The sequence below is a fragment of the Cygnus atratus genome, chromosome 3 (genome assembly GCF_013377495.2).
Source record: "Cygnus atratus isolate AKBS03 ecotype Queensland, Australia chromosome 3, CAtr_DNAZoo_HiC_assembly, whole genome shotgun sequence".
NCBI lineage: Eukaryota > Metazoa > Chordata > Aves > Anseriformes > Anatidae > Cygnus > Cygnus atratus.
In genome coordinates this window covers 56,489,736-56,502,336 of record NC_066364.1, presented here as the reverse complement: position 1 = coordinate 56,502,336, position 12,601 = coordinate 56,489,736, and the positions used below count along the sequence as shown (strand labels likewise).

Sequence of the window (12,601 nt, the reverse complement as noted above, 5' to 3'; positions counted from 1 at the left end):
AACCACAGGGAGGATTTCTGGGGGGCTGGGGCAGCCATTGCCACTAGGCTGCTTATGGGAGGCGGTGAGTGATTGTCTTTACATTACTTGTCTTGGTTTTTCCTCCTCTTTCCTTCACGTATTAAAATGTGTTTATCTTGACCCATTCTCTGCCCCATCCTGCTGGAGCAGGGGCGAGGAGCGAGCACCCAGCTGCTGACCGTGGTCAGCACGCCTCCTTGGCTGCACGGTTAGATCACTCCAAGACGAGCATTTGTTCCATTTATTAATCCCTTTTGACAACAGTTCATATGTTGGTACTTTAAATATTACATATTACAGTTAAATGTAGTTACATAGATTAATTACAAATCAGAACACGCGAAGTATTAGCTCTTGAAAAATCTTAACATTCAAATATTTCATATGGTTAGGAACCAACTCAAGCCTCCTAATCTATTGCACAGAATTAATCGAAGTTCAGTGCCTTTAATTCATACTCCTCCTAGCTAACACTACAAATTAAAACCGCGAAGTACGCGAGAGTCCAGTAGTAAGAATAACATGACATTAGGAACAAGCTCTTACAGAAGAGACTGATGTTACCTCTTCTGGGTAGAAAACACTTGTTTAGAAGGGTGTGAATCTTCCCAAGTACGATGTATAGCCTGCTGTAAGAATATTACAACGCATTGTCCCGCTAAGGCAAGAGGTGCTGGATCAGTGGAAAACACTGAGAAGATTATGCTCGGGGAATCTTGCAGGCGCGACAGACCATCACCACCTCAGCTGCATCCGGGTGCATCAGCCAAGGACACTTGATAGTTGAGCACCAAGTCTGGGAACAAAGAAAATCCACTCCGTGTTTTCGGGAGTGTGAACTTTCCAAACAGTCTGCCTTAACATGGTATTGAAAAACAGAGCTCTAAGATTACTGATTAGAGTCCTACAGCGAAGGCAAGCGTTCAGCAGGGTCCATAACCAATTCCGAACGCAATCCCTGCGTGTTCCAATTTTGGGCTGAGTCCCTGCTCTTCCAAATCCAAATCAGGCTGCTGTTATGCAAGCCTGCCACATATTGCACTAAAGACCCATTTCTCTCGTGACCTCATTTAGAAATCAAATTTAGCCAAGGCATTAGTAATCTCCAAATGACTTCATGTGAGAACAGTATCAGAATAATCTCAAAATGTCTCTTCTACCATGATGCAGAACAGCAGTGTACTAAGTCAATTCTTCTGAACTCTTCACGTTTTTGTAAACATACAGTAACTAATTAAAAATATTGTGCACATAAGAGGGAAACAATCTTCCAGTCCAACATACAATCACTTACACATACAATTAAACTATATTCTATGTTGTATAGCATTATCACATCTTGGGCACATACTGTATTAACATTTACAATGTCACTGTCATGCAAGTAAGACAGGTAATATATTAAAGTGGTTTAGCACCAGAAGTTAGTAGTGTACTTTCTGCAAGGTACCTACTACTAACTAGGCATAGGTAACATATCATACAAGTACAGATGGAAACTGAAATATTTTGGATGTTCCTTGCAATTGCAGAACAATGGATCTTTAAAACAAAAGCTAGATTCCACAACAAATATTACCTTTGGTACCATGTGCATGCTGTTACTACTAACTTATTCCCTTAGGACAGGATGTAGTTAGGATACATTCTGCTGCTATACCCTGCATTTTACTGGGAGAAGTTGTTTGCATATGTGCATGTGTCTATGTATAACGTATGTGTCTATTATATATGCATACACATACCTAAAATTAGCATTAAAATACACTGCCTTATTGGCAGAGAAGTACACAGGCTTCTGGAGTACCCAAATGCGAGGATTAGGTTGACAGCTATAAATTCTGTATTTCCTCGTAAAGAACTAAGCCTTTTTACCCCGCTATATTATTGGCAACAAACTGCGCAACCTTAAATCAGAGTTCAAAACCAAGGAACAAACTGGCTAGTCACCCAAGGCTAGGAGTGCTTTCAACTGGCAGCGTTTTCAGTTTGCAGTCGTTCAATCAGTTGTTCAGCCTATGAAAGAGAGAAAGCAATGCATTAACTATGCAGTGAACCTTCAGTTTACTGAAAAATCCATTTTAAAAACAGTAACAGTGTGATGCTGAAGAACAGAGCATATACTTTTCACTTCTAGGGATAAAGCATACAACAGCAGAAGTAAAATACAAGTATTGTTTTAACAGCAGACTTTTCCACATTTGCATCACCCATTAAGTGATCAGAAAAGGAAAAAGAAACTCTGCCAGTCTGAGGATGTTTGAGCGAAGAAACAGTATTGAAAGCAGCATGTTTTAAGGACCTTGGAAGACAGCCGTGCTCAGAACAACCAGGCTCTGAGGAAGGGAATTCTCTGGGAGACACTCCAGAGCAGCGTCTTGGGGCCTCTAACCACCAACAAACCGCACACCAGTTGTACACGACTGAGAGATAGAGAGCACTCACATGCTGCTCGTGCCATCAGGCAAGTATTCATTCTTTGGTTAGGTCACTATGCTCACACATACTTTTCTCTCCATATGGCCATATTTATGCATCTATCACACAGCTGGGACAGTGATATTTTCTGTGTGTGACAGCACCAACCCTCAGAAAGGAACGGGGTAGAAGGAGGCCTGCCACCGTTGTTCTAGCAGGCCAAATTAAGGATATGGAGACTCACCTGGGCGCTTCTGAAATCAGTTTACATTACTGTCAGGTTTTTTTGTTGGTGTTTTTTATTTATTTAAACACCAGTCTCCACTGGATTAATCTTTTAATTTGAATGTGTGCTTGAGGTCTCACTAAGATCTCCAAAGGAACCAAGTTAAAAGGTGAAAAGCCAGTATGTTTTAATACACATAGTAAATATGCAATCAGCTACTTCAGATGGCAACAACTTAAGAGGTGTTAAGTAGCTACTACGTTTTCCTTTGCAAATAAAGCTAGATAAGCACAGAGCAACTGAAAATGAAGTTATCTGAATCTTGTTTTACATTCTTAAATACGTATCACGTTCAAGTCCTTATAACTAAAAAAAAAAAAAAAACAAACAAAAACCAAGAACATTTTCCAACCTGACAACAGGGCAAAATACCTTTTGAATTGCATCCATATTGGATAGCCAAATTTGGTATGGATCCCTCTGCGTTAATCCAAACCAGTAAGCAGTATAACTACACAGCTACAGTTTTCTGGAGGCCCAAATATCTCTGTGATGCTCTGCTACACAGCAGAGCAATCTGCTTGTTTCGAGATAGCTGAGAGCCCCAGCAAGGTACCCCCTCCCAGCCAAGTTTTTCCTCTTTAAGAGGCTTTTTATATTCTTCTGTAGAAGAGAGACTTTTTTTCAGCAACTTTGTTTTGGGGTTGTCCAATGATACCAGGATGCTGGAGCTACGCTGCAAGCATAGGTTCCTGATGAGTCAAAGCTGAGAGAGTTCGTATTAGTCCTCCAGAGAGATTTTCAAGCAGTGGTTTAGTCAGCGCCAGTTCCACCTCATTCCTGATCTCTACCGACAGAGATCAGTACAAAGACTAGTTCTGTAAAGCAGACACTTGTTTCAGTCTAAGGATGGCAAGATAAGAAAAACATATGAACTGACAAAAGCAGCCATTAGGTGGCCACGTTTTGCACCTACGCTGGATAAACCAAGGCGTGTACGATACACAGCCCCTCACCCTCTAATATAACCCTTTCACATAAAAGAATAAATACTTACAAAGTGTAGTCAGAAGCACATCACATCACCCTAAGCGATGCATTAAATCCAGAACTACTGTACTGTTTGCTGTTAATGTTATTGTCGCTCTATTTCCCCTATTAATCGTAAACGTTAATATTAAATTTTACTATTGTATTCTCTCAAAAAGTGAATGTAAAAGTTAATCAGTTATTTCTGTCATTACTACAATTATTACTCAAAGAATTTTGGACATAGTCAAAGTGTTATTTTTAGACACAGTTAAAGTGTTGGAAAGACATGACATTTTCAGCTTGCAATTGGGAACCCTAACGGAAAGTTCACGTGCATTACACTTACCGTGATAAACCAGTAGGAGTTGATTCTGTAAATCAGTCTGGATAAGAATCCTAGCTGACTGGCTGGGGCCAGGACATGAAGATGCAAGTGGGATATTGAGCAGAATGGAGGCCAGTGAAAACCCATTCTTCAGAAAAGGAAAACAGGTTAAAAACACTGGTGATGTTAAGTCAGAAAGTGGAACATATTAAGGTTTTTAACAAGATCAACTGAATTAAGAACTTAACTCAAAATGTGTTCCTTTTACATAAAAGCATGAACAAAAAATACGTCCTTTCCTTTCATTATGCTCTCAAGAATTTTTTTCGGAAGACCGCTAACCTCTTCTTTCACATCTCTCTATTTAAGATGCACTGTTAAAATGAGGAGTAGAAAACAGGATATTCCTTAGATATGTCATATCTAGTTTTCAGCTGGAAAGTCAACTGCCACTAGATTAACGTAGTTTCTACCTATTTTAAACAGGAAGACCCATCTCCCTCTACTCTACACTATTTAAACTATGTTACATTTCACTTCAGTTTGGCAACCAAACACAATGGCTTATAGTAAAGGTAGCAGCACTGAAATTAAGTGAATGCAGGTATGACTGAAACACAGTGCTGCAGTGCCCCGATTAAAAGGACAAAGTTTACCTCTCCTGGAAGCTGAAATTAGAGAATATATTCAGCACGTAATGGAGGAGCAGACCTTTAGATAAGCGGTATAAAGTGGCTTCCCTATCCCACAAGGAAGAGAGAATTGGAGTTGGAATGCAATCTGCGCTAGACATTGATCAGAAAAAAGTCGATATTCAGTGCCAGCACACGTGACTTGACAAGTCATGTGGTAAGTCAGTGCAACCCCAATTTCTTCAATAAATTATACTGCAGTCATTAACACTATCTCAAAACCAGCATTTTGAAGAGTCGAGAACATATTCAACAAACACAGAAGGCTTCCATTACATACCTTATATCATTTAAGTCATTAAAATTATTTCTCTGGAGGACAGATTTTCCAACTTCCATCATTCTCTTCACTATGAAATACAAATACATTTCATTTAACGTTTACGTAATATTTTACCCATTATATGTCTTTGAGTCAAGTAATTTGAAGCAGGTATTTTTCACAAACAAAAATTAACTTCAACAGTGATTACACAGATCACAAACTCATGTTGGTTTTTTTGTTTGTTTTTCTCCCAAAGAATAAATACTAGAACTCAGCTCATACGCAAACAAAGATTGTCAAAGACAGTGTTGTGCAAAGTTTGGTATGAAAAATCACTACTGTACTGATTTCCAAACTAATGAGAATTTTAAGTGTGTAACTATTCTAACAGCTTTGGCCAAAGCCATGGTATCACCATATCCTTATTAAAAAAAAAAAAAAAAAAAAAGAAACCACCACCACCAAAACCAAACCACTACCACCAAACACTGACTTGTTAGAATGATAAAGACTAATTCCCATGTTATGTCTCTACAAAGCAAAACTTTCAGAGATAAAACAAGAATTAAATATAAAACACTCAGTCCTACTTATTACTGGGACAAAGCTTTTATCGCTGGAAAAAAAAACATTAAAAAAAAATCCTAATACAGAAACTTCAAAGGCAAAAGTCTAAAGAATTTCCTTGAGGCCAAACACATACAGAAGCTGTTTCTGGGGAAAACTACCCTACATTCAGAAGACAAATACAATGATTCAAAACATGCAGCATGCAACTATAATGATTTTTTGCATCACCTGTAATAAAATGTTTTCATTAAAAAAAAAAAAGCCTCTTAACACAAAGTTTGAATATTTTAGAATCTTGTCTTTTAAAAAGTGATTGAAGTTTATTTTAACACCGTTTCTTTCTTCTCTATCCCTTTTCCTGAAAAATGATGTAGCGCATTATAAAATACATATTTCACAGAAATCTCATTTTTTCTCCATATAATTTAAAACCACATATATACCTAAGAAAATGCAGTGGATCAGCACATTAATAATGTAAAAAAACAGAGTGGCCTTTCCCACAAAGCGCAGAGACACCTGCTCTCCATGCACACAGAAGAGGCTTCATGCACTGGCACGGCGTTACTCCGGAACAGCACCAGCGTCAGGCCAGGTGCCAGCAAGGGCACGTCCTTACCCACACTCACTCACACCACCTGTTTTTTTGGTGTTTCACAGCCACAGCCAGTGCTCAAGGCTGTGATTTACCTGACAGCACACTGCCTAAGACTGTGGAAAATGATGTTCCTCCAAGTTAAACGCAGCAGCCTTACCGATGGGTATGTGCTCGGACTTGAGTGTTTTGCAGTTCCCCATGTGCTCCACCGGCACCACCAGGTAGTGGTGGGGGGCACCGGGCCTGATGTCTCTGAAGCAGACAAGGTCTTCATACTGAAAAAGAATACACACGGGTTAGGCCGATCGGGATGAGGACACTGGGTAACAAAGGTGATCTTCCCCGGTGTCGCTGCGATACTCAGTATTACATTTGAAACACCGGGCAGAAATCTGAAGATACATTTATTTATTTTTTCCACAGCTACATCAAAGTACCTTGGGAGGCTGCCTCCAAGGAGGCTCACAAGCACGCTTTGCTGTCTCAGTTGACTTTCTGCGGTCAGGATTTCTCAATACCTGGCAGCAAAACGTGCTGCCCGGTGACTACCTATGCCGCCACCGCGTACAAACGACGGGCTCGCTCCTTTGACGAGCGTTTCACGGCTGCCTGCACGGCAGCACAGAGGACCCCAGCCCCCCGCGTCCAAGCCAGACCCTCCCCTCACACGCCAGCTCTCCCCAGCGCTCCGTGCCGGGCCCTCGGCGGGCACGGACCCAAGGGGCAGCCCCCCCGTCCCCCCGTCGGCCCACCTGGCAGGGCAGCAGCGCGGTGCCCGTCTCCTCCCGGCGGGCGATCCTGCAGAAGACGCACTGCTGCCCCTCGGGGCCGCCGCTGCCGGGCTCCCTCCCCTCGGCCCCGAGCTGCCCGGCCCCCGCCGCGGCCTCCTCCCCGGCCATGGCTCCTCGGCCTCCGCCGGGCGCCTCCCAACGGCCGAGGCGGGGCCTCCTCGCCGGGCCCGCGGCCTCCCCCTGGCGGCCGCAGCCGGCCCCGCCCGGCCTCCCCTCAGCCACCGCCGGCCCCCAAATGTTGGCTTCACGTGCGCGGTTCCTTAACGCCGCCTCTCCCCACGCCATAAATCGTTAATAAAGCCAGGAACACGGTGCTCTTAGGTAGCTTTATGCCTTTGTCTGGCTTGGAAGGAAAAATACACAAACACTTGGGCAGTATAAAAAGGGCACATACAACAATGTTGTGTACAAAAACGTACAAAAATGTGTGCAGACCTCTGATATCTGCTCACAGGGTGGTCAGGAGGAACAGGAAAGGCGTCAATCGCCCCAGCTGGGAGCCACGAGAACCGCTGGGCACCCGCACCTCTCCCTACAGCCTGCCCCTGAGGGAACGAACGCACGACAGGGCCCCATCTGAGGAGATGCCACCCAACAAAAAACAAAACGCTTCTTACAACGTTTCTGAAATATGATATTGCTGGAATGCTCTTCTCGAGGGGAGAGGCTTCGATATTCGTCAGCATAACCTGTAACTTAAGCTAGATCCTTTCATCTTTAAAAATGTACTCAGGGCTGTGAATAAAGGAAAGGATCTGCCACACGTTTCTGAATGCATAAATTCCTTTATTGAAAATATTGTGATAGCACTGCATTACATATATTCAATATTCATAGCTTCAAGGGTCACAGAATTCCGATTGAACAACACTGCTTTGAATATAGAACACAGCATTTAGATATGCTCTGACAAGTATAATATAATGGCGTACATTGGAGGAGCAACAGTGAAATGTATGGAAAATGCTGAACTTGGGCATGGGGTTATTGGGGTTTTGTTTTTTTTTGTTGTTCGTTTTCTGTTTTTTTTTTTAAACTAGTAAGTGGTCTGCCACCATAAAAAGAGCAAACTAGTAGATATTTCTGGTATCTTCAAAGCATTATGCTACTAGCAACTGGGAAAATATTTTACAGCATCACCAGTAAGTTCATTTACGGCTGTAGTAGACCACGTAGACGGGAACTGTGAAAAGCTTACGTGCATCATGGTACAGACTTGCTGTATCTAGCATGGGTTGTAGGCTGTGAAATTTCTGTGCAGAATTAAGATTTGTTAATGCTCTTGAAAGAAAACCACTGGCTTCTTTTTCTTTAAATAATTTTTAAAAAAAAAAAAGAAGAGCAGTAACTAAACTGAGTTGTATTACTTCATTAATGATATTCTAGAATTAGGTTGTACTGTTTAATGCATGGAAGCACACTACCATTTCTAAAACCTGCCTTTCTCAGGACAACCCCGCATACGAGACTAACGGGGCAGGAGAGTGCTCTAGCGTAGCCACAAAGGCTGTTTCGGTCAGCTTTGGATTCTGTAAATAAAAGCATAGCTTAACTGGAAAGCAGAATTCTTTAGAAACCAGTGAAGATTGCCAGTCCTCTGTCACACTTTCCCTACTTGCCAAAATTTTAGTAGTACTGACCTTTTTAGAGTTTAGCCTAATTTTGTAACACTGAGTCTTGTTGGTGTTGAGGGGAGAAAGAAGAAAATTATCCAATTATTTCATGAAAACAAAGACGACAATTTCTTTGCATGTCAAATCCTCAGCCAGCCCGTTGCTTCAAGTCTTTTTCAGGAAGGAAGTCATATTAATTACTAAGAAAACAACTATTACACTAACATGACCTGGCCTGTTAGGGAAATATCATTCTTCTCTAAATCTTAAGATTGCATTTTCTCCTTAACAAAGCAGTTATTCAACTTGTAAAGAAATGCTCAAAAAAAGCACAGTGGGTGGTTTATTTTGAATCATTTGGTGGTAATACAGAAAAACAATCCTCTCTTAGAAACGTCCTTCATAAACAGTCACATAGCACTAGGACAGATGCTCAGAGCATGCTGTCCCAATTCTGTTGACTGCACCAGAGCTGATACAGTCTATACTAGGTGGCAGTTTGCCCGGTGTCTCCATACGCTGCCAAAACAGTAATCCGTTAACAGGAACGTGGCAGCAGAGTTAATGAAAAGCACTAACCACCTTCCCCTCATCTCCGAGAAAACCAGAATTATGCACTCAAGTGTTTCTGCCAGAAAACAAACCCTCTTATTAGGGTAAAATGAAAACCAAATCTCATGTACAAAATAATATAAAAATTAACTCCAGAAATCAAAGAAATTGATTCAGAATAAATGCCAATGCCTAAGAAACCTACCTGAATAGAAATTATTTATCAAATTGAGGTCTGAAACATTAAAAAAAAAATCATACCTAATACATTCACAAAAAAAATCTGCTATACAATAACAATAAATAAAAAGACTTTAAAAACATGTTCCCTTAAGTGCTGTGTACACCTACTTCTGATTCTTTTCCATGGCAAACAGTATGCTGTAGATTTTGGTGAAGTAACCTTTTATTTTTGGTTAGCATTTGTACACTGAACATAAATACACATGGAATGTACTAGACAATTATAGTTTTCCCACAGTATCTTTTTCACAGTTACAGAAGTTTTCAATTTATACACCATGAATGTTATCATAAGCATCATATCTCTGATGGAGGAATGCTGGAGGAGGGAGTAAAAAACGCCTCTGGTCTTTTATTGTTCTGTCTCCTACTGCCTCTCAGAACCGGCTCTGTTTTTCCTTGGTTATTTTTTGCGTAGTCATGCTCTGGTACAACTTGAGAAAAAAGCGTGTAACATTGTGAGGCAGCCCGCACCTTCTACTTTTTAAGTGCCTAATGGATCCAGTCCTTAAGGCAGTCAGTAAGTACTTCATTCAAATGTCCATACTTCTACATCCTGTATTATGAAATCTTCTTTCTTAGATAAGATGTCATTATTGAAGGTGCTGCAGGAGTTGCTTCGCCCATGATACAAATCTGCATCTAACCATAAACCAAACCGGCCACTATAAAGGAAACACACATCAGGTTTCAGGTCATACGTCACAGTTACATACAACTGGAAGCTACAGAGGAGCGATACGGAGAAACCAAGGCGATTCTGAAAACCGCTGGGACTGAGCATGAAGGGCTTAACCCTGGCAAAGCACTTCCAAGTAAGCTTGGCTTTGTTCATACCAGCTATCGCAGCAGAACAGAGCCTTGAGCGCACACCTTCAGCGCCACCGGCTCTGGCTGCTGCTGGCGAGCAGCCTCTCGGGCATGGCCGAGGCCCAACTGCCCCAGGGCGCAGGCATCAGGGACACCTCCCCGGCACATTTGCTGTGGATGTGGCTCCTTCCTAGTTTAGGAGGAGAGGTGTTTATGCACCACCAATGCAAACCATGGCCAGATGTCGCATGGCGCAGCCTGCTGTCAGCTTCAGTTAGTTGCATGGCCTTAGTCCTTGATTTCATACCCACTGACTTCTGAAATTTGGGATCTGAATAAGCACTGTCTGCATCCTTGTTCTACGGAGCAACAGAATAACAACCATTTAACAAGGACCATGTGAGAAACCCTAGAAGTTTATGGCAAAACTGCCATTACAGATTATCTTCCAGAGGCAAACCTCTTCAGCAACGAGCAGCGTGTCTATCCAAAACATCTGGTTTTGTCAACCTCCCTCCCCCCAAAAAAGATTACTTGCCCAACATCAGTTGCTCTCTAAGCAATGGAGATTGCTCTAGGTCTGTAACAGAAATCAGATTGCTGAGGTATCTGTCCTAAACAATTTACTAGAATTAAGATCAGCCATTTTGCTGATTAGTTTTTCCTGCAACCACCATTGTCTCTGTTCTCATTAAAAGATAAAATAAAGCTAGCTATGCAATTTGAAAACCAAACATTTGCTCACCCTCCACCTCCAAGTTCCAGGGAGGTCATGTCTCCATTGATGAAGTAGGTATTCTCCCCGCTCCATTTGAAAACCTGGGGGCGGGAGGAAACAAATACACTTGGATTGTAAGGATACTGGCACTCTAAAACTACTGGGGACTGACTTCTTAGAAGGTATTTTTCATGCGGTCATTTTTAATTTTTATTTTCTTTTTGAAGGGGGAGAAAGAAGAGGTGGAAAGAAAAGGAACAACAGGTATTTAAACCAGGAACAAGACACCCTAGTAATTTTTAAAATTCTACTTGCATCTTTAAATCAACAGGCATTCTGTTAAAAACGGCCAATGTATTCAATACTGAAAAATACAAGCTATGGACATGAAGGGGTATTTCAGTGGCACTCTCATCTCTAGCTTGTCATCACTGTGATCCTAAGCATGCATGAAATTATATGCTACTCCTGATATCACTGCCTTCCAAGGTGAGTCTTTGACTCCTTACTTCTCCCTACTTCAGCCCCTCAATCAGCTTGAAGCCCTCTGCTTACCCTCACAGACTGTCCTCTCAGCACTTCAGATAATTACAGCCATTTTTGTTTAAAGGATTGCACTGAGGCAATGAGTGATTAACTGCGTTCATCAACAGCTGGCACATCTTCTAAACTCAAATATGCTGCCTTCATAAAATTTTCTCATACATGTTTCAGATGTGGAATCCAACAAAATAATTTGAGAAATCGAACACCACTTACCTTGAAATTTGGACTGAATGTGTAGAGGAATGTTTCACCAGTGCCATAGTAGTGGTCGCTAAACCTGAAGGGATGTGTAGCATATGCTCCAAAAATCTGTCAGAATAAAAGGATTAATCTGTTTTTGAGAACTGCAAAATTCAAGAAAAATAAATTCAAAATACTTTCTGGTATTTCATCCTGAGCTGGTGTTTCATGTTGAAAGAAGCAACTAATGCAGTACACCAACTGAGCAAGTATTCCTGCAAATCTTCTGTATCCTTCAATTTGAAAGACACATGGCAACAGGAATGATGACTCTAGGAGCTAGTGAAATACTAGACCTCCGTTATTTGTGAGAGCTTGTTAACTGAGTTACCTAGGGAAGATACTTCCATGGGCACTATTAAAAGGAGCACTTGTATTTATGAAACTATGGGGTTTTGTTTCTATTAGTGCTGATGTAAGTTTCCTGCCTGTAAGCTTAGTATAAGCAGTAGAAAATATAAATAGAATAAAAGAAAACACCACCGCCTTCTTGCAGTGTGATGTTACTTCAGTAACACAGCATGGTTAGCACTTCATCATGTTTTGTTTTAAACAATGTTGCCCTTTCAGTCCAACCCCTGCACCACAAACACTCCTTACCTGGTTGTCCATATCCTTGATGACAAGGAGAACTGGACTGTCAAGAGATGCTGATTTACGGTACAGAGTCTTCAGGCTAGTCCCATGCTCCAGTGTGCTATATGCAAGCCGCCAGGGATATCCCTGCACTCTTGCAGGCAAGCGCTGGGCAAGCTGAGCAGTGAACAGGGAGAAATGGTTACATATTCAACAGGTTAGCTCACGGGTAGTGTCTTACAGACAATTCCCTCTCTGCTGTGGCTTCTGAATCCAAAAAAATGCTGCTGAGGTAGCAGGTGATGCCATCAGGTTAACACCTCCACCACATGCACGTGGCTTTGTACTCCAAGCTCAGCTGACTG

At 41.7% G+C, this 12,601-nt stretch overlaps 2 protein-coding genes across 13 annotated transcripts in view; both read right to left on the bottom strand.

The window, feature by feature from the left end:
* Nucleotides 1-247: 247 nt before the first annotated feature.
* HINT3 (histidine triad nucleotide binding protein 3) lies at nucleotides 248-7,093 on the bottom strand. 2 transcript variants are annotated; one of them, XM_035538789.2, is made up of 6 exons: nucleotides 6,900-7,093; nucleotides 6,305-6,422; nucleotides 4,995-5,064; nucleotides 4,044-4,170; nucleotides 1,972-2,037; nucleotides 248-817 (listed from the first exon to the last, which is right to left on the bottom strand). In XM_035538789.2, exons 1-5 carry the CDS (start codon nucleotides 7,044-7,046, stop codon nucleotides 1,990-1,992), a joined length of 510 nt encoding a protein of 169 aa, XP_035394682.1. In that variant the 5' UTR covers nucleotides 7,047-7,093; the 3' UTR covers nucleotides 248-817; nucleotides 1,972-1,989. The 2 variants fall into 2 exon arrangements, with proteins under 2 accessions (XP_035394682.1, XP_035394681.1); XM_035538788.2 differs by having other exon boundaries at nucleotides 248-2,037.
* Nucleotides 7,094-7,706: 613 nt separating this feature from the next.
* Nucleotides 7,707-12,601, bottom strand: part of NCOA7 (nuclear receptor coactivator 7) — an 89,989-nt gene continuing 85,094 nt past the window's right edge. For 7 of the 11 annotated variants that reach the window (XM_035538556.2, XM_035538567.2, XM_035538564.2 and 4 more), the window contains 4 exons: nucleotides 12,261-12,413; nucleotides 11,634-11,729; nucleotides 10,902-10,975; nucleotides 7,707-10,011 (listed from right to left, as the gene is read on the bottom strand). In XM_035538556.2, coding sequence (XP_035394449.1) covers nucleotides 9,876-10,011; nucleotides 10,902-10,975; nucleotides 11,634-11,729; nucleotides 12,261-12,413 — 459 coding nt within the window. In that variant the 3' untranslated portion in view covers nucleotides 7,707-9,875. The remainder of the gene's footprint in view (nucleotides 10,012-10,901; nucleotides 10,976-11,633; nucleotides 11,730-12,260; nucleotides 12,414-12,601) is intronic. The other 4 variants (XM_035538568.2, XM_035538565.2, XM_035538561.2 and 1 more) reach the window with 1 other exon arrangement.

Bases quoted from the DNA above. Each gene is read 5' to 3' on its own strand.
- HINT3 (XM_035538788.2), bottom strand. From the start codon at position 7,046: ATGGCCGGGGAGGAGGCCGCGGCGGGGGCCGGGCAGCTCGGGGCCGAG. The intron at 6,423-6,899 runs GTGGGCCGACGG...ATTCTTTTTCAG, and splicing joins CCGCGCTGCTGCCCTGCCAG to TATGAAGACCTTGTCTGCTT. The intron at 4,171-4,994 runs GTATGTAATGGA...CCTTTTCTGAAG, and splicing joins AATGACTTAAATGATATAAG to AATGGGTTTTCACTGGCCTC.